Source organism: Lipophrys pholis (genome assembly GCF_963383615.2).
Source record: "Lipophrys pholis genome assembly, chromosome: 17".
Taxonomy (NCBI): domain Eukaryota; kingdom Metazoa; phylum Chordata; class Actinopteri; order Blenniiformes; family Blenniidae; genus Lipophrys; species Lipophrys pholis.
The window spans coordinates 16706896-16728925 of record NC_137643.1 but is presented as its reverse complement, the minus strand read 5'-3'; the positions used below and the strand labels follow the sequence as shown (position 1 = coordinate 16728925).

Below are 22030 nucleotides of genomic sequence, written 5' to 3'. Positions count from 1 at the left end.
TGCAGCTTGTCGTTCCAACCCGAAAAGCTTTGTGTGAAGCTAAACCGAGAGCCGAGGTGGATCGCGATGCCTCACGGCAGTGACGGCTTTGACCCGCCGCGTTCATCTGCGAAACAAGATAATAAATCTATTTGTTTCTGATTGCTGCGTGGGAGTGAGCGCAGGAGTCCCCTGGGCGACCCCGGAGAAAGGCTGGGGAGCGACGCAAAGGCCTCGAGACAAAAAAGCAGCCCGGAGGGAAGACAGACCACAAGTGTCACACACACACTGCAGATTATTGGGACACGGAGGCAGATACCAGTTGAGTCAAGGGGCCAGTGAATTTTCCCAAGAGGCCACATGACAAAGCAGGACTTCTGTGGAGTGGAATTTAAACTCTATGTGAATATATCTCATGTTATGAAGCGGTTTGTGTACGTCTTTGAGTGTTACAAGCGGTAGCCAGAAGGAAAAAAAAAACTGATTCAGGAGTTGAGGTCATGCATCTGATGGAAAATAGTCTCATTTCGTCTGATTAATGATAAAGACTTTCTCTATGAGCTCAGAAGTCCAAATCCATTTTCAGACTGAATATTACCTTTCAGTAACGTCTGTGAACATTATTCTTGCTACTTCATTCATGGTTTTGCCGCTGGTTGAACCATTTCAGGATGGGATATACTGTAATATCACGGTATACAAATCAGCCAGATGTCGGTTTGTTGTGCATTTGGCAACCAAAACGGATACTTCAATAGTATTCATAATATTATGGATAATCAGTGGATCGGATCTGTCTGAATGTCCTTTAAATTTTAATCCGACACTTCAGGAGATTTGGGCTGACCATTGACCTGCTGTAGTGACACACTTTGGTCCATTATTCCTGATCTTCAGCCAAATTTGTCAAGCTCCTTTAATGGAAAGATGCCATGGTTCATGTTTAGTGTTCTTGGATGTCTATACTGGATGTCTTCTGTGTTTGTGAGTTCCTGTGTTGGGACTTTCCAGAAATTCTCTCGCGTTCTTAGTTTTTGTTTTGTTTTTTCATGTGGGAATTGGCTTTGGGCCACCAATGACAGTTTCTAGCATCTCGAGTCCTCCTCTGAGCCAAACACAACAAAAGTGTGACATACACACTGTCAACAACTTTACTCACTTTGATTCTTCAGCATGTGGATCTTCCTTAATTCACTGTGGTAGAGAATCCACAACGTTTCTCTGAGATCCTGGATCATACTGGGATAATTCCACCACACAGTCAAAGATTTGTCGATCATGTTGAAAGCAACCCAGAATACCTCCTCAGTGAGGGGCTGAGGCAGCCTCCTGGTTAGATACACCCATGAATCATTAACTGTGAATTAGCAAACTTTGTATCTGAAGTTTTATGTTCGCTATTGAGGCCACGGCCCAGAAGTTCTGATCATAAATGAAGATAGGAACACCGGATCTCTTCATTCTTCATCGTAACAGATCACCAGTGTGAAAATGATGATCGACGCAGCTCCAGTGCAGCTGGTTGTCTCTTTGCTTCTGTCCACCATCACTCGTGAACTTTCAAGACCCCAAAATGCCTGAACTCATTCACCAAGGGCAGTAACTCCTCCAAAATAGTTTCACTTGTAGAAGCTGTTTAAACTTCGACCTCTTTTGCTTTTAGGACACACAAATCTAAATGTCATGGTCTGGTTTATCTCATTATGTACATCTGCTGTAGTTTTCCATGTCATTTATAGAGTTTCTGCAGTCGTTCAACTGATGGGTTTTGTTTTGTGCATTTTTCTATGAACCAATCCCCTTTTCTCTTTTGTACATGGACTACATAGACAGTTGATTTTATTTTGGTTAGTCGATAACTGGGGAATATTTGACAATATTTGAAAATGGAAAAAATAAAACTTTAGCTTTAGCATCCACCTGTTTGTGAGCTGATTAAGAAATTGAATGTACATGCTTCGTGTTAAATTACACTTAATTCAGCAAAATGAAATACATAAAAAATACATTTTCTCTTAAAAATCTGTAGTTTCTTTCAGTGTCACAGTGGGAAAAGTATCATAATTATCAAGTTCAATTTCATTTAAGAAATTGATGTTTCTGATGTTTAAAAATTGAAAAAATAAACAACGTGCTGATATAGGCAGCATGGTGGATGTGGTTGATATTCCTGAGGGTTTTTCTCCATGGTGTTTGCATGTTCTACCTGTGCTTGCATGCTTTATACTTGAACTTCAAGCCAACAACATGCTCGTGGGGTTCATAACTGACTCTGCATTGTCCGTGTACGTGCGTTGTCCCCCAGCGCTGTATTCTGCAACGCAGCCAGAAGAAGCAAATCCTGAAAAGACGGACGGACGGATTCACTGCCATTGTATTCACCAAGCTGTGGGATGTGACCCAGAGAAGCTTATTTCATTTGACTGTGTGTCACCCGAATCACACCGGACACATTAGGCTCGAACACATGCGGCCCGTTGTCAATAAACAGCAACACGCGTGTAACAAGCCCCCACACTAATGTGCCGGCAGTGAACACATGAGTATGTGTCGGCCGCGCAACAATGTGTGAGTGTTTAAAGCAAAGCGACGTGGAGTGAACGAGCGTTGTGTGCGTCAGCTTGTGCAAGTGACGCGCGCCCTCAGAGAACAACACTTGGTTCTGTGAGCCTTCGTCAGTGTCCCAGAAACTCACTCTTCCTCTCTGCTCCACCCCCCCCCCCCCCACCCCCCCCGGAGAAATCCCATCATACACGCCTTGTGAACTAAGCCCCCCTCACGTAAACAAGTCGAAATCATCTTGACTTGACTGAAATCAGTCAGAAAACACTTGTAAATCCGCGTGAAAAGATTTGAGTTAACCTGCTGCCAAATATTGGAGTTTGGAAAAAACCACAGAGACTGGCAGCGACTCGGCGCCATCTGCTTGGCACCGAGAAACATCCGAGGTGTCGCAACACCCGTAATTACGGCTCGTGTTTGACTCCAATGTGTTTTTGACTTGAGTGACTGTGTTAACGTAATGTTTTGTCAATTATTTTGCTGTGCAAAAAGCGTTTGCCTCAACCGAAGTGTTGAATTCTTCACCCTCCCCGTTGAAGTTTTGAACGAACCAGCCTTCGTGTTTCAGACTTTGTGGCGGCGCTGGTAAGGACGATTCTGATCCGGAGAAATGAAGTCCAGGCGTCCTTTCAAGGCCTGAGATTGAATTTAAAGCTTCGTAAATATGAACAAATGCAGCATGAAAGCTTGTGGCCTCAGACAAAAATACTGAATCTAAATCAAAGTTAAGGCTAAAGTGAACAAGAAGTTAGATTTACAATGGAAACTCAAGGTTCATCCACTTTTTGGGTAATTCTGAAATACAAAGAGCAGCATTGTTGTTGGAGTTGTGGGACAAGAAATGTGCAGATAAAATTTTAAAATATGACTAAAAAGCACAAATTCACAAGTTTATTGAGTCTTACAGGGCAACTTGGTGACCTTTAAAATGTTTAATCATTGCTCCAAAACTTCCCAAAGAAAAAAGATAAATACATGTATAATCACATAGTTTAACTTTAATTTCAGTTCCAAGAAGACAAATAAACTTCAAAAATCTTAGTTTGTCTACTTCAACTGTAATATATTTGCAGATTATAAACATCTTATATGATATGTGTTGTCAGAATGACATGAAAGAAATAGACAACGTGATAAATGACACCTCTATACGGTACTGTCATATAAGAAAAAAAAAAATTGTGTATATGTGTAAAGGGATACAAATAGACAAATATCTATATCTATTTCTGTGTTTATATGCGATGTACATAATTACATGCATGCATTTGCATACAGATACACAGAGAATCTCGATACTTGGCTCAGATATTCATATTTTCTGAATGATTAAACTGCACATAAGTATCCTTGTGTTATAATTAATACATTAAAAAAATAAATCAAATATCTGCACCATAATGAAACTCTACTTTCCAGAAATTTCAAGTCCTCCCACACTGCTGATCGACTTCTTTTCAGTGAATCCTAATTTCAGGTTTGATAACATTTTCTCCTTCAGCCATGAATCGATGAAACAGTCACAAGTTTTAAATCAGAGATTTTACAGTGTTGACAGATAATGAAGCCGAACATCAACATAAAGGATGAGTTTGTTCTTGTTTCAAAACGATAAGCATGAAATCCCCCCTCCCCCCCTCCTCTCTCCATGTCCAGAACTGGAATAATGAGCATTGAATGGGAAGGTCACACACACAGGTCAGCGTGTTCTCTTTGACAGCATGATCTGATGCACTAATTCAATTTAGGTTTCAACATAGGAAGCCAATTGACTGAGCTCCGTTAACGAAAAGCAAGACATTTTCAAGCCAGACGCACAGTCACACATAATTACATGTGGCTGGTACCATATTACTTCAAGGACACTACAAATGTACAATGATGTAACAATTTTAGTTTGACACACTTTTCTTGAAAATAACAGTTTTAATTCATAATTTAACACGCGTACTAACAAGCCTCCAACTTATAAAGTCCCACTGCACTACATTACCATTTGGTCCATGTTGTTTTTGTTCCCAATTTCAATGCAACTCCAATAACTTAATTTGGCCTTTAGCTTGTTCTCAAGCTATTCATTAAATGTGCTTTTCTGCTGAGGTGCCACTTTGTTGTTTTGCTCAAAAGCTTCAGCTTCAAACTAAGTTATTTAATGTGTTCGGTTCGGAAAAATGGAAAATGGTTCTTAAGAGCTGATGTGAGATGTGTCGAGTTGGAATCAATTCAGCACACCCTATTAACCCTGCAAATGTCATTTCAGCTACTTGTAATGTACAATTGTTGACAAGTTTTAATTTAGCAGCAAAGCGCGGTTGTAACGAGGCCAGCGCCGCTCTCAGTTATGGCTGATGTGGCAGAATTTTCTTTCTGCATCGCAGCTTGAATTGAACTTGGAACCAATTTACTACAATCTGCAATACAGGGGAAAAAAAAAAAGTGTTGCAGTGTTGCGCTACAAGCAATTCATTTGAATACGATCTCAAGTTTGACCAAACAAACTGAGGCAATAGTCACACTGAGAATTTTTATTGTTTCAAAGATGATCTTATTCTCATTCTTTAGCATTCATTCATTAAACGTCTCTCTAGTCCAGAACTGAGCCGCCAGAGGAGCCTGACCATGTGATGAGTCAGGGAGTTTGCATGAAGAGGTTACTGAGACCCAAAGACAAACTATTTATATACATATATATAATGCTTTCCTTCTTTGAACCATCTCCCTTTTTAATACTGTTTATTAAAGATCAAATGATCTTCTTCCACCTTATATAAGGTTTTATCCAACTTACGACCTAAAACAAAAGGCACAAATGTGATGGGTGTGCACACTGAGGAAGCTGATGTACTAATAGGGAATGAACAAAACACTACACACTATCCATCAAGCAGCTTTGCCTTCATAAATTTAGAATTTTGATTAAAAATTTCTTCTTTTTTTTCTAGAAAAGCATCTGAAAGTTGCTTCTGTCATTTTTATTTCAATTTCTTCATATGACTGCTGATTACAACGGCAATGGGGGATGAATTGCAAGCTGTTGCATCATGAATCTCCTCATGTCCACTTTTTTTTTTCTTTTCTTTCTTTTTTTAAATAGAGCTGGCTTGGAGCTCGATGGCTATAGATCAGTCGAGTGAAAATTGTCCATGCTGTCATCCAATAGCTAAGATTTCCCATGCTGCATTTAAGGCCAGAATAGGCAGACTGCGACCATGATTATACACTGCTAAAAATTGATTTCATTGAGGGCGAGAAGACAAAAGCGTTGGAGGCTAAAGGGAATGAGAGGACGGGACGTTAAGACTTAAGAGAGTAATAACCTTTTGCGGCATCTTATATGTCGCAGACCTGACAAGTTTACAAAAAACTATAACAGTGACTGAAACATGCAGCCCCTCGCTGGGAGCGTTCGCCCTGAGAAAAGACTTTGTGTCACAAGAAGGAGGAGAAAAGTGATGACAGGCAGAAAGTGGAGCAAAAAATGAGAACAGAAGTCGGTTTTGACATTATCGTCGCTCTCCCAAAACAAAAAAAAAAACCCAGCTTTTAAGAGATGACAAAACTAAAAGAAAGCCACGGGAGGTTATAAATGTGTAACGCCGAGGATGATCCTGCCGCTACAGGTACCGCTCGGCCGCATGTGGAACAGAACAGAAGGCAGCAGCGAGGAAATCGTCAGCAGAGCGGTGCTGGAAGAAGAGGTGGGGCGAGGCGTAGGAGGAGAAGATAGCAGAAACAAAAAGTCGTCATTCTCTTTATCCAGCCGCACGGTGCCTAAGCTCTCTGCAGGGAGTCCATGACTTTGACAGTAAATGGAATCTTCAAAGGAGGACCAGGAAGAAGAGCGCCTTAGCCCCGCTTACGGAAATCAAAAGGCTTAGGCGAGCATCACCAAGAAGGATAATGGAATATGCAATATCAAACCCGCCGCACAAGACAGTCGTAATGAAAATGGCAGGAAAATCTGCAGGCAGCCTTGTTGCCTAATTGTACACAGGGCTAAGCAACATGTTTTATTTTTCCTCTCCTGTTCCCATTATATCCTCCAGACCCGCTCTCCCTCCCGCTCACATGTTCTATTGAAAGACTTTTCTATGCGAGCGGTCAGTGTTAATATTACTGAGTCCACCGACAAATACCTCCTCCTGACTGGTGGTAGATAAATTCCAGGGAAACAGTCCGAGGTCAGGGAGATTGTTTGCATAAAGAGGAGGGACTGCAGAGATACAGAATGTGGAGACAGGGGGAGTTCAACGATTTCAAGGCTATGCGCTGATATTTCAAGTTTACAGTTTTATTGGTTGATCAGTCGGTCCGTTCCACATATCTCAGCGAAGGCACTCTCCGAGTATCCAGTGATGAAAGCCAGCTGAGTCTCTCCCCGAACCGAGGATAGCTGATAGTAAGTAACACGAAAACATCTGGAAACCCCCGCCAGCTGCGTCTTCTCATTTCGTGAAACTTCAAACGGGTCTAAAAAGGCAAAAGATGACGGAGGGAGCCGGGGTGTGTGTGCATGCGTGTGGATGCTTCTGGCTCTCACTGCACCACCTGTGGATGCGCTAATGTGTATTTATGGTGAGCTCATGTCGTCCACGATTGCCACAGACCTCTCCCTCAGCACTGAGCACTGCCGAACACTATAAACCACAATAAGCTCACGCTTATGTGTGTTTTTTTTTCACTGAATCACATACTTTTAGATCAAGAATCCAAAACACCTTCAGATATTTGATCAGTCCTATCTTTCGGCTGTCTGACCTTGACCTAAAATAGCCGTTTCTCAGTTGCAAGGAACATAAACAAGCTCTCAGGGGTTATGAGGGACACAGGCTTTGGCTTGGACGGGGCCCAGAACCACAGCGATGACACATATCTCAGGAGCAGCATGGATCTCGTCACCGAGTTCATCCTCTGCATGCTTCTCTGCTCCACCTACGTCTGTTCGCTTCGCGGCCGGGCTCCCTTAATCCATTAGAGACGCTTTATTGCTATATAAATAAAGTGAACACGCTTAAAGGTGTATTACATGAAACTACATAAGCTCCTTCACCTCGTCTGTGGCTGAAATTGTCTTTATTTCGGCTCCTGAGCAGCAAAAAAATAAAATAAAACAAACACAGCTGCAATCATCGAGACTGAAAAATTGAGTCTTGGCGTGCTGGATGGGTGCCCATGCGTAAGGAAATTAGCTGGAATGCAGGAATGCATTCACACCCCGGGCTTCTGAATAAACTCCACATGAATGAGGCGGCGACAATCGCACACACCCACATGGCACGTCGACCACCGGCAGAGTAAATGAGCATTGTGTTTCCATGAACACACGCTCATCGTCTACTTTGTGCACGTGAATAAATACATGCAATGCAGACGTTTCCGTCACAATGATGCATAAATCCAAATGATCAAACACACAGGAACAGAAACAGGAAACGGTAGTTCAAGGCCAAACACGACGACGAAAGTGACAACTTCAAAACCTTTTGGTGAAATCTTTGCTCCAGTATAAAACCGTTGCCCTTCTCTCAACTGAAACCTCTGCTGCAATCGACAACATAGCCACAGGAAAAATGGAAGCCTGTTAAGATCTGATTAGCCCTGGTCTGCTTGCTGTTTGGTTCCAGCCAATATGGCTTGTGCTTCATGTCGACACTAATCTGCTTTCAAAGTCTTTGAAATTAACGTATTTGTAAAAGGAAAAAAAAAAAGAAGATATTTTGATAAAACCAACTCAGCCTTTCTGAATTTGTTCCATTAGTCGTTCCTACCAGTATCCAGAGAGACCCCCGGCATGTAAACGGATTAAGACCAGAATGAAAACATGTGGTTTGCTTACATTTATCTGTCCGCTTCAGCTCTGCTTCGCTGAGAGTGTATTCAAAACCGAACGAGCCAGAGAGATAGAAAAGCAGGGAGCAAAATAACCAGGTTCCACAGGAAGAAATGGAAGAGTAAGACAAGAAAGAAAAGAAATGGAAAGAAAACGATTACGTCAACAGCTGCTTGTGACAAACAAATCTCAGCGACAGCGTTATCTGCCAATCTCTCTGTGTCTGTGTGAGTCTTAAACCTGTTTGTCAGGTGTGTTTTTCTTGCTTTAGGGGCAGTTGACAGAGACAAGGATCAGCGTGGGACAGACTAAGCTCAATTTTCCACTGCAGGTATGGAGAAGTCAGGCAGAGTCATACAATATTGAGCTCAGGATCACACCCACATAAACACACGTAACCGCAATATCACACATGGTGGCATCAAGGCAGATGAAACAAAAACAAGCAAAACAAAAGAGCTGGTCTGGATTCATTTATGATTGTAAAACAAGCCACCGAGACAAAAATAGAAGGAGAAACAAAGACCTTTGCCGACACACATTAATCTTGTGCACACTCGCGCAATAAGCAGGAAGCCTTGAAGCTGACTCAGGTGAACTCAGCATGGGAAATAATGTCTCTCTGCACCTAAACAGCTTACTGTGGGAACTAAACCAGCCGTACGTCAAACTCAGTCTAATCCTTTTCCAGAAAAACCGCTGGGTTTAAAAGTTCACCTCTTACAACAAACTATGTTGGAATCTTTCGTCAACTTACCTGTTTTCAGCTTGTCAGGACGGCCAAAGAGCCAGATGCTTTTAGGTCTGTCCCGGCTGGGGCTCGATATCGGGCTCCAGGATTGGGGTGAAGATGGGTTTGATCCTGTGTGGACTTTCTTCTTCTTCTGGATGCTGTTTCCCATCTTGGGGCAATCCCCAAGCCCCTATAGAGGATCGAACATCTTGCAATCCTGTACTATTACATCTGTACTCCAGCTCTCGAGACCCTCGCCCTTCACTCCAGGTCAACGTCAATAAAACCCTCCTGAGTCCGTGCGGTCAAATCATTCCCGCTGAATCAGCCCAGCACACACACACACAACGTACACCACACTAAAGAGTATCTGTGCTAAAGACCTACTGACACCATTCAGCTCCAGACACTATCAGAGATGCAGATCCTGCAAGGTGAAAAATGCAACGCACACACTCAAATCAGTCTCCGAGCTGACTCGATGCCAAGCATGTACATCAGCTTCCGAAGCAGCGGCAACATCCTCCACTGACAAGCCGGAGTAAGAGTGTGTGTGTGTGTGTGTGTGTGTGTGTGTGTGTGTGTGTGTGTATGTGTGTGAGAAATTGTATGGGTGACTGTGTGTGTGTGCAAGTGCCCCTCCCACTTTCTGCCTCTGTGATCGCCGTGCTCCCAAAGCAGAGCAGCCACACAGCTGAGCATGTTTCTGTGTCAGGGAGGAGAGAAACACACACACACACACACGCACACACAAATCTTAATGATGAAGATAATCAGAGACTGTAGCCTCCTCTTGTGTCTAATTGCACCTTCGCTGATTTTGTCTTGAGCGTTATATCAAACCGTTTACAAGCTCAGCTGACAGATTCTTTCAACAGACTGCAGTGATGGAGAACACAAAAGATTCCTGAGTCACACACACACACACAAAAATGTGTAGAGAAAGCTACCGGTGGAAAAAAGAGTGTGACATCAGCAACGTTTGTGCTCATCAGCGAGGAACTAAAATAAGCTATAACACCACGATGAAGGTACAAGAGGAGTTTTAAAACGGCAAACTGATGCTTAATAATTCAGGTGATCATGGCAGGTGCTGCTCCACTGTCTGGCACCTTCTGAAATTCCTCACATCGTGCGCACACACACACACACACACACACACACACACACACACACACACACACACACACACACACACACACACACACACACACACACACACACACACACACACACACACACACACACACACACACACACGCAGCCTCTGGTACAGATAAAAAGAGCAGGATCTATGCCCATCAATCGGTCAGACAGATCAAAGCTCGTTTCGAGATGAGAACATTCCAGCTCGGCTTAGAAGAAGTACAGACGCTCAGGCAGACGCGTGAGTTACACAAACAGAGATGATGGTGAATTGTAGACAAATGTTTCCTATGTTAGATCACCAGGCACACGAGTGTTTCCTGTCACTTTGCAGCTGTAATTCGTCCTGATTCCTAGTTCCTTGTGTCGTTTTCTCCTCCACTTCCCTCCATAAAATGAAACCGATCTGGCCAGAGAGCCCCTGAACGTTGTGATGACTTTGCCCCTGTGTGCACCCCAGTGATGACGCCATGACCTTTGCTGTCACTGTCAGACGGTGACACCACTTCCACGGCTTTTAGATCAATGCCAGCCGACCAGAACGAGGTCGGGGAGACACATAAGGAAGAAGACAGATGACGACAAGAAACGCTGCCTCTCGTATTATGTGAAACTGAGATTCCTCGTAGGAGCAAGATGGAGGAAGGGGAAGAGAGAGAGAGAGGAGTAGAGGGAGAGTGGTGATGATGAGGAGCGTGGAAATGAGACCGCTTCATCGTGGTCACCCTGTTCATGTTTCCTCCAAGCCCTTCATCCCTTCCCCTACTGATGTGCTGCTGGAAGATAAAAAAGCCTCTAATAAAAAGCTGATTTACTGACTGAGGGTGGGGCGGAGTGATGTGGAGCAGCAGAGCTGCCGGGTAAAGAATTTACAATGTTTTCTCTAGAACAGGCATTGATTGGAATCAGAGGAGCTGATGTGAGAGGCTCTCAGTATATGTGTTATCTGCATGAGGGAACGAGAAAGCATGATAGGCTTCCTGGTGCAGAGTGTAAAACGATCTGCAATTAAAAAAAAAAAAAAGAAGAAGAAAACACTCAGAGAAACGTCCTAATGCATCCTCACCAGAACCACACCCAGTACATTTGTGCCGGTGGAGTACGCCGAGCTCGCCGTCTCATCCGTCACAGAGCAATGAGAGTGCACTTAGTGTGCGCGGGGGACGCTCTTCTGCCTGCACCTTACAGCTGCAAAATGTGGCTGCAAACATGCCCCAGATACATTTAAATACGAGTGTGATCAAAGTGTGTGTCATTGTCAGGAGAAATTTGAGGATTTGACAGCTGCTGGGAACTCAAAGGAAGAGCAGAGAGAGAGGCAGAGTGTGTGTGTGTGTGTGTGTGTGTGTGTGTGTGTGTGTGTGTGTGTGTGTGTGTGTGTGTGTGTGTGTGTGTGTGTGTGTGTGTGTGAGTGTGAGTGTGTGTGTGTGTGTGTGTGTGTGTGTGTGTGTGTGTGTGTGTGTGTGTGTGTGTGTGTGTGTGTGTGTGTGTGTGTGTGTGTGTGTGTGTGTGTGTGTGTGTGTGTGTTTCAGGCACATTTGTGTAGAGGAATGGCGTTGTCAGGGAAAGTGGTTGTCAGGGTGACCATCACCAAGGTCTCAAGACAGGAATAGGGCATCTACCTTTCTGAATGTTTAATTTAGCGCTTTTGTTGGATTGTTTGTGAGAGAGTCGAGAGCCTTATGCAACATCAGTTTAAAAAGAAAAAGTTCCTGATGAAAGACTCTCAGTGTGCAACTCTGCATGACCTTGACCACCTCTGTTCACCTTGACGTGAGTCTTTACACTGAGTCATTACGTCTATTAAACCTGCTGTCATCAGCCCGGTATCCCCACCTTGTGGCACGGCTCTGCTATCGCCATTAAAACCCTGGAGATTGGCAGCGGTGATGCAAAGCACTCAACACAGTGCTGACAAGTTGTGAATGGAGCAACTGCTTCGTTTTAATCCTCAGTGAGTGGATTTAGATGGACTTTAAGCAGCAGAATCATATACATATAATCATTCAGACACGGACACACACACACACACACACACACACACCAATGGATAATAATGGTGCTTCTTCAAACGGAGGATTGACTCGCCAAGTGATTTGTGGGTTCACACGATATAATATATATTTCTGGCAAATGCACTTCAAAAGTTGACTGGGTCCGCAGAAGAGATGCATTTTAAGCTTCATATTCATTTCATTTGGATGCAGATTTTATGAATAGGCTCCAGAACGAGTTGTGATTTGAGAGGAAAACAATAAGACAGAATCAGGTCTAATCTTTTTTCTGACAATTATTAGGCAAGAGAGACAACAAGCCCATTTATTCTTTTCATTCCAGTGGGTTTCTAAGGGTTAAGCATCAAGCATTTGGTCAGTCTTACTATGTATTCTGCTAAATAGGGAGAAAGAAATAATACAAATCATACAGCTCTGGAGAAGTTACATCATTTCTGTTTTATATCTTTATTTATTGTTCAGGTTTGTTCCATTCACATCTGACCAGACATTGAAAAAGACATAAACCAAGGAGAAAAACAACCAAATTACTTTCAGCTGCTTTACTACCTTAAATTGTCCTTTTCTCTGAAATTAATTTACACGTTGACTCCTTTACCAGCACTTTCAGATTTAAAAATAAGATTTTGCAATATAAATATAGAAGGAAGTAATTCGTATGTGGAATTTCTGACTTAACCTTATATCGATTTATTTAATTTGGTACAATTTTGTCAGGTTTTGGCAATTCATCGTGGTTAATTCAGAAAGCTGATTCATTATTTATGCTTTCTTTCACCATGTGAACAATTCTTCCATTTGTCTTCACCATTAAAGTGAGGTTAGCCAGTAACACAGATGTTTATTGTGAAGCATATTTACCAGTCAGTGGGAACAAAAATACCAGCTAGAGCAGTGTGTTTTTAACAGCCACCAGATGCAAATGTTAAACTACGACTGTGAGCAATTTAAATTTGGCAACATAAGTTTGAGCTCATCAGAGATCATTAGATGAAAATAAAATTAAGGTTTCATGAAAATGTATGATTTTTTTCCTGACCAAAGAAAAAAAGACGACAAAGAAGCAGGACTGTTTTGACATTTTTAGTCATTATTTTCTTTGATTGCGTGTGGGAATGTTTCCTAATGTACATGTACAAGTCTAAACGACTGCTGCTGCTTCTGTTCCTCCCCCTGTTGCTATAGTGGGATTAAACACGCTCGAGCATTTAAGCCATGGAGAGTTCGTCTGGATGGTCAATCATGCTGAAAGTGTGTGTCGCTGCAGCTTAAATCAGGACAAAACACAAGACAAAGGACCATTTGACAGTGGTTCCAATATGTTTTACTGAACACACTGTGGCAGAACTTATAAGGTCCTGAGTGTCACTTTAAACAAGACTGAATGAATTCCGGGACTGCTTTGTCATCGTCTGGGCTATTCTCTCTGCGGAGGGGGAAAAAAGTAAAAAAACGTTAAAAAAAAACGGGGAAACACGCAGCTGGATCAGGTAAACAGCGCTCAACAGGTGTATCTGTTACAGCAAGTTATGTAAGAGAAACCACACAAAAACACGCAGACTAAGTGTCTTAAGGGAAAATGAGTTGTATATTCTTGTGTATACATACTCCCACTCCCTCCCACTCATGCTGATGTCTTCCAGCTGCTCACCCCCGACATCAAACGCACCCCACATCCAGTAAAACAAGCCATTTCTTTTTCTTTTACAATCTTACATCTGGGGGAAAAAAAAAAAAGAAAAAGATGGAGGATAATCACAACCTAGCAGAAAGGCTTCTTCCTACACGTGAGTGTCCTTTTGGGTATTTGCATGACGTCCCTCAGAGTGATTCTCTGTCGAAAAATAATGCAAGAAATATCAATTTCATATGAAACATATGAAAAGTAGCATCTCGTGACCTCTTTTCCTGAAATGCCTGCATATTCTTTCTATCTGCGTTTCACTCTGCAGCCACACCTTTTGGGATAAATCATAATGAAAACTGTTCAGAATCCATCTCATAGCACTGCTGTATGAACAGTGGCATCTTGTGACCTCAATTTTCCGCATGCATCCATACTCTTCTACTCTTCTTTGACGTACGTCGCATTCAACGTGACCCGAAGGACGATTACGGCGCTGGACCAACGTCTCAGTTGGATTTCATTGTTGCCTTTAGGTCTGTGTGTTCCTCACAATGGCGTTGCCTGGGAAACCTTTACCTCGGTGGCGTGGCTTTAGGGTGGCGGTGATGGATGAGGCCTGGAGGCGTCTGCTTACCCAGGTAAAATTACCCCGCTCATCAAAGTATGTGTGTGTGTGGTGAATGATATTGGTAGGGGGACACGGTGAGGTTGCATTAAACTTTCACGCCGCTCCCTCCCTGCGGCACACCTTTCTCTGCCCTCCACCCACCGCCTTTATCCTGTCAGAGTGCATTAAAGTCGCCCTGAGTTGCGGCCTGTAATAGAGCCGGGGCTGTATACAACGTTCCCCGATGTAATGAGATGTTTGCTACTCAATTACTCTGCTGGCTCTGTAATCTACATTGCAGTTTGTGAATCTGAAACACGCTGACTGCATCGTGTGATGTGGCAGCCACACACACACACACACACACACACACACACACACACACACACACACACACACACACACACACACACACACACACACACACACACACACGCACACACACACACACACACACACACATACACAAACACAAACACACACACACACGACACGCTGTGCAGAGAGTCAGAGAAACCGAGCAAAGAACGGCTTCCATTACAAACAGGCTTTCGCTTGTGACAAAGTAAGAAGCGTTGTGATACACGCACACACTCACTTGGTGAAAACAATGCGAACACACACACAAACACACACACACACGGACGCACATGTGGAATCCCGGGGATTGTGCAAATGATCTCACTGCTCAAACAGCCGGCAGCCAGAGATGGGACAAAGCAGGTAGTTGCAGACTGTCCAGTGTGTGTGTGTGTGTGTGTGTGTGTGTGTGTGTGTGTGTGTGGGTGTGTTTGTGTGTGTGGAGGTGATGTAATGATTGTCAGCACTGGTTTGGCGCCGCCCTAAGCCCAGCAATATGCTGCTGACACACAAACGCCCAGATAGCCGCTGATACAGGGTAGCACTCGGTCACACACGGCCCCCTCACACACACACACACACACACACACACACACACACACACACACACACACACACACACACACACACACACACACACACACACACCCTGATTGCACAATAATAAGCAGAGGAGACCAACACACCCACAGAGATGCTGAATAGAGGGTGTTAAGCAATCCAAGAACCAAGTCCAAAACAATAATGTGCAGCAACGAACACACAAAAACACTGAGATGGTGAGAGAGGGAGAACGATGTCTCTCGGTGTACAAATTTGTGAGTTGTGCATGTGTGTGTGCGCCCAGACGTTGCTCTAATTAAAAAAGCATTGAGAGAGTAGTCCCTAAGAGTCCTCTCAAGGCTGAATGGGGCTTTGTGATTCGCCGTAATCTCTCCTCTGCATCGCATAACTTTAGGCCCAATCTGGCATCCAGGCTGCAGAGCACTTTTAGACACACACCAACGTGCACACACACACACACACACACAAACCTCTCAGGAATCCAGCACATCAAAGGGTGCTTTTTTTTTTTTTTTAATCTAATAATATTTCTCTTTTTTGAAATATAGCCGGCAGTCATTATTCCACTGCAGAGCTGTGCATCTGAGGGGAGCTCATCTGAAGCCTGTCGTACCGGAGATGGTACAGCTCATGTGAACCCACCAAGAAAGACTTATTACAGCGGAGGGCGATATGGAAGTGAAATATCGAGAAACGCAGTGAAGAAGTGTGCTGCTGACTGCAGAAGGAAGCTGCAGTGGATCATCTGAGTGAAACAAAAGCGGTTTCAATAAAGAGAGGGGGCTGGGTGGGCCAAACAATTACATTTTCAAGGTAAACGCCGACTAATTTAAATCTGTACGGAACTTAAAAGAAGCATGCCATTGAGAATTCCCATGAAAAGAACAATCAATGCAAATTCAATCAACCTGAATCCTTTTCATCACACTGATGAAGACGAGCATTTAGAAGAAATTGAAAGAGAAAGTTACAGTACAGGCCGATTTACTGGACATAATAGCTCTGTTCCAGGTAAGAACAATAATTTATGGAAAACTTTGCTTGGTAAACTATTCTAAGCTTATTACTTGTGACCTATAACGGCACAGCGTTCATGTTTTTGTGCCATTCTGTCTTTGTGTTCATCTCTTCAACAGATCGGAATGACCTTGTAGCAACCGGTAATGTAATAGTGGCCAATAAAGTAAAAATATTGGCCATTTCAAATGTAATAAAGCAAATAACATAATAATGCCCCAGTAGTGTAATGAGGGAACTGCACAAACACTTAAAAAAAAAATCTTTCATTTGCCAAGAATTACAGTCTCATATTTATGATTACTTTATTGGCTGCAGTTGTTACATTTTGAAAGGATTTCTAATATAACAAAAAAAGTAAGAATTGTTTTTGCCAGAATTTAATTACAATATTGGCTCAAATGTTATATTGTACTAACAGCAAGCTTTTATGTTATTGCCTTTAATTCATTTAGAATGGCCAATAACCTTTCTAATATGGCTATCATTACCTAACATTGTTTCAGACCTACCAACCCAAAATAATTTAGTTTTATCATACATACATTGAAAAATGTCAAGGTTTTTAGTTTATTTTCTTTAATTCTAGCAAATCAAAAGGTAGAGTATATCCAAATGCAAGAATATTGTAGTTTTGTTAGCCATATAGAGAATTATGGACAATACAGCAGATTAAATTAGAAATATATAAGTTATAAGTCCTTGCTTTTCAGAGATGAACAAAAGAAGTTCAGACAATTAAAAGAAATGATCAGTCTTCTATAACAATATTTGTCTGACTTATAATCTGTTGATCTTCGTTGGTGCGTTTTGTTGCTTGTTTTATGAAACTGAACTTTTGTTTTCTGTTTCACGTTTTATCTGTTGTGTTCTTTTTGAGATTCTGACTGGTTTCAGGCACCTTGACTTCCCCTCCTTGTGTCTGATTGCTGTTTCCCACCCTGACGTGTTTCACCTGTGCCTGAGTGTGTGATTGTCTGCATCTGGTGACAGTGGGGTATATATATTGTGTGTCTTCTGTGTGTTCTGGTTGTCGGTTCGTTTCTTCGTGTTTCAAATTTTTGGTTATTGTTTTTTTGTTTTTAGAAATGTAGGGGAGCTTCACCTATGGCAGTGTCTGGTACATTGAGTCCCTTTGTTTTAATCTGTCAGTCCACAGCAGATTTCATAGTGATGTATTCATGAACTCTCCCTTTTGCTCTAGTTTTCGACTCATTGTGTCACTTACAACAAGATTTCTATCCCCCTATTTATCCATTTTTAATATATCTTATATAAAATGTCTCTTTTTTTTAACTGGAGACAATCCCACCTGACTACTGTTAAAGCCCAGACCATTTAACCTCAAACACATGGTGTTTCACTGCAGGAGGGGAAACTGAAGCACATGCAAAGTCCACACAGTAAGGCCCCAAAGCAGAGTTGAACCAGAGATAAGTTCACTGTGATGCAATAGTGCTAAAAAAACTCCAGAAGCTCGCCGTCTGTGTGTGTTTACCTGCGTCTCTAGAAATCATAAGGTGTGTAACTACATGTGTCTGTGTGGCAGTTTTCTCAGTACAGACTAATTCTTTGTCTCCTCGGGTTGATAAAGTCACCTAGCAAGTTCAGAGAAAATAAATGACCTCCATTTACTCGCAGGAAGAGGGTAAAAAGGTCTATTAGACTTTCTCAGACCAAACAATGTGTTCACACGGGTCAGACAGAAAACACTGGGAGCTCATGTTTGTTAAATGACGTGACTATTCTTTCTATGAGATTGAAAGAAAACTCTAGGCTACAGATTTACTGTCTGGTGATGTACGCAACAACTTAAGTTAGATTGAAACCAAACAAACTAAATACGATGATTTTAAGCTCAAATTCAATGAAAATAAGCATTAATTTGCTTGCTGTGAAGACCAATGAAATATGACGAACGTCAGGAGCTGCCGTCCCTGGCCTCGCTGGATCTTCATGAATATTTGTGTTCTCTGCTCCTCGTCATGCATCTCAGCGGCCCCCTTTAGAATTCAAATGGAAAAAAAATAATCCCTGACACAAAAAGCCCAAAAATATGGTTCCCACACACATTCTTAACATCAGCCTTTGACCACATCCTCAGCTGGGGAATTAGTAGCATTACTACTAGTTAATCTTCGGTTTCAAAAGGAGTCAGTGTCTGTTACCCATCCAGCTTTGAAGGAAGCTGACAAAACCACAACATCAGGCATAATAAGGAACCTTGGACGTCCCTGTGAGGCAGAACAAGTATTAAAAACCACAAAGGAGACCAACTGAATAAGACTGAAAGACCTAGAATGTGGATTTCCAGGAGTTACTGCAGTAACAGACATGTACAATGACAGGAGAGAAAGGGACGGGGTTAGAGGTGGAACAACAACAGGAAACGGGGTCTGTGAGTAATCTCTGTGCTGCCGACCAAGCAAACGCATCGGTAAACAGAAAAAAGGGGATTAGACCTCCGTGTGTCCCTGTGTCTGTGCGCGTCCCCTCGGCAAAATTGTGTGTTCAGACTGATGTCCCGACGATAACCGAGTCCTTCTATCTTAATCCAAAAGTCAACATGTTCCTGGGGAACTTATCGCGGCTGCACCTCTGTGATCATGAAAGCTGGTAAACACGTAAAATCGGTGATCCTGACCTCACGTTAACCCGAGGAATACTATCTCAAAGAAATCATTTAGGCTCTTAGTTGGGAGGTTCAACAAACTGTTAGCTCATTTATGACCTTCATGGAGAGCATCTAATATTTGCACATTTAAACATGAAGACATTTTAACCAAATGAATTAGTTGCTACTGCGATCCCACTATGTTCACCAGCAAATTACTGTCTTTCTTTCATTCCGTGCTAATTAAAGTACACACAGTACCATATTTGCTAAAAACAACCAGCTGTTCTGCCTAAAAACACGGTTCATGAGGGCGGGGAGGACGGGGAAGGATGTGTAGGCCATCTAACCAATACAATGAACTGAAGGACAATATAACACACCATGTGGAGTTTTGCAGGTAAATTTTCTCAGTCGAACACGTTCAACATTCGGTGTATAATCTGATCCATCGCCAATGCAGAAACATTGATCGATGCATTATGTACAGTGCAGCTTTGATTTCATTGGTTGAGATTATGACCTTTCAATATACAGTAATTTAAGAAAGTTTAATCCAATTTCCATCTTGGGAAATGCAGATTACATCGGACCACATTAGGCAGGGTCCATTCTGAAGAGGTCATCAGTTTTCCACAGACACACCCCCAAGGTCAATTTAGAGTGATCAGTACGTCTATTAATGTCTTTTGACTTTGGGAGGAAACCGGAATGAGCGTGCAAAGCCACACACAGACTCCTAAAGCAAGAACCTCGCTGTGAGGTGAGAGAGCAAACCATCGACACCACACACTCAATTTTAACTAGTTTCAATAATGTTAAGAATAAACGTGTGTTCCCGAAACACAATTTCCTCTATCCTCATACCTCGTCAACCTGTGTCGACGCAGCACTTCAACAGCGTAACCTGAAGACTCACTCACCTTTGGCAGGTTCCTGGTTCTGATATCCCAGTTTGGCATCTGTCACACCTGCACCATTCCGATTCAGTCCGTTCCCGACGCTCTTCTTCTTTTTGCTCCCCTTCAGCCAGCTGAAGGCCAGTCCCAGGGAGCTCCCCGGCTTCCTCTGCCCACGCTGAGCCTTCGCCTCTCTGGCTAAGACCTCAGTGATGTCCCTGGGCACCAGCTCACCTGTAGACCTCCTCCGGGACATCCTGGAGGTCGGTCCTGGAGGCTAAGTCCTGATACCTCCACCCGGGTGTCTGGTTTTGGCAGTAGGTCCCAGGATGTGAAACTTTGAAATGCTCCACTCTCTCTCAGTCACCACCTGGGACAACAGTGAGATCAGCAGGATGAGTCAAAGAGGGCAAAAAGGGGAAGAATTAAAAATAGGCTGGAAATGAACGTCAAATGTAGGACAGAGATCAAGAGAAACCCAAGACATCTCACAAAAGGAAAACATTTCTGCCAACGTCTGTGTTAAAAGCAGTCCCACCTCGTCCTGCTAAAGTATTCCCGTAACTTGTCCGCCTCCAGTCCCCCTTTTTCTATTCTCTAAATTTTTGTGCATGTCCTGGCCCCGAGCAGGGGAGCTGGACCTCTGCACAGCTCCAGTACTGTATGTGTGTGCATGTGGGCCATGTGGTTCACATCAGCAGAACACTGCGTATGGTTGAGTGAGAGAAGAGAAAGGAGCTCAATTTAATAGAACAAGCATTGAGACAGTATGAAATGCAGACTCCTCGTGCTTCTTAAATTCAGCACACATTTCTCCTCACAAACATCGGTTACATCCCCTACAAGCCGCCACAATAACCAACGATGCAGCAACATTTTCTTTTGCTGTGAAACAAGCAGATATGGACAGAAGTGTGTATGACTTACTCAGCGAGCGGGGCTGTCCTCTCCTTTACTCTCCTCTTCCCTCTCAGCCTGAGAACAGCTCTGCAGAGCATGTGTGTATGTGTGTGTGTGTGTGTGTGTGTGTGTGTGTGTTTAGCAGAGTGAATGAAGCTCCATGCTCTCTGAGCAGGCAGTCCCTCCCTCCGTTCGAGAGCCAGCCTCTTCTCCACCCTCTCACTGTGCTGCTCGGGCTGAGCCACGCCATTCCAGCACTGCCGCTTTTCAAAACAGCTGGGATTTAACATTTTCACCATCAGGGTTAGAGGACTTTCTGTGAGCCGCACAGGCCGGCATGCAGCGTTTTTTCTTGGTTCTTGCAAGTTGACTCTCTTGAGTCTTTTCTGCTCGGGATCAGGTGCAGTCGTCTCACTCGTCCTCAGGAGGGGAACTCCTGAGTCATGTCAGAAAAATGCACGTCAGACCAGTGAAAACCACGGACGCACAAATCCCAAATGTAAGACAGAAAGGCTCACATATACACAGTTTATGAAGACAATCTTACAACATAGCTGCCTGGAAACCACTGGAAACTCCAAATGAACACATTCAACTGATGCTGATAAGAAGGAAGAAGGTGGAAACTTGAAACCCATTGTGACACACACACACACACACACACACACACACACACACACACACACACACACACACACACACACACACACACACACACACACACACACACACACACACACACACACACACACACACACACACACACACACACATTATACAGCAGACAGGTAAGTCGAGTCACCGAGGGCCAGGTAGCTTTAAGTCACGTCAACCTGAGCGTGGAAGCACAGCCAGTCAGTTTCATGTTGCAGCACAGTGGGGTCACAATAAGCCGTGACACCACTGTATTTGAGGGTGGAGGGGATTCGGGGGTGGGGTTACAAGACTGGCTCATCTGGTTTGAATGAGGACTAGGAGGAGGAAGGGGAGGAGGAGTGTCGTGGGGGTAAAAGCAGGAGGTTAAGGTGCCTCAGCCTGGAGGGGGCAGACTGACAGAGACAGACTGATAGCATCTCATTAATACTTGTCTCCACGAGAATGTAGACAGAACATGTTAACGGACATTTAACTGCCTAAATACCAAGATGGATGAAACAACCAAAACTTCCACTCTTTG

General features: G+C 43.2%; 1 protein-coding gene across 2 annotated transcripts in view; it reads right to left on the bottom strand.

Annotated features, from left to right (window-relative positions):
* Positions 1-20972, bottom strand: part of nhsl3 (NHS like 3) — a 37394-nt gene extending 16422 nt beyond the window's left edge. For both annotated transcript variants that reach the window (XM_080485401.1, XM_080485402.1), the window contains exons 1-2: positions 20881-20972; positions 19978-20323 (exon numbers count right to left, since the gene is read on the bottom strand). In XM_080485401.1, the coding sequence (XP_080341527.1) occupies positions 19978-20209 (232 nt within the window). In that variant the 5' untranslated portion in view covers positions 20210-20323; positions 20881-20972. The remainder of the gene's footprint in view (positions 1-19977; positions 20324-20880) is intronic.
* Between the last annotated feature and the right edge of the window lie 1058 nt (positions 20973-22030).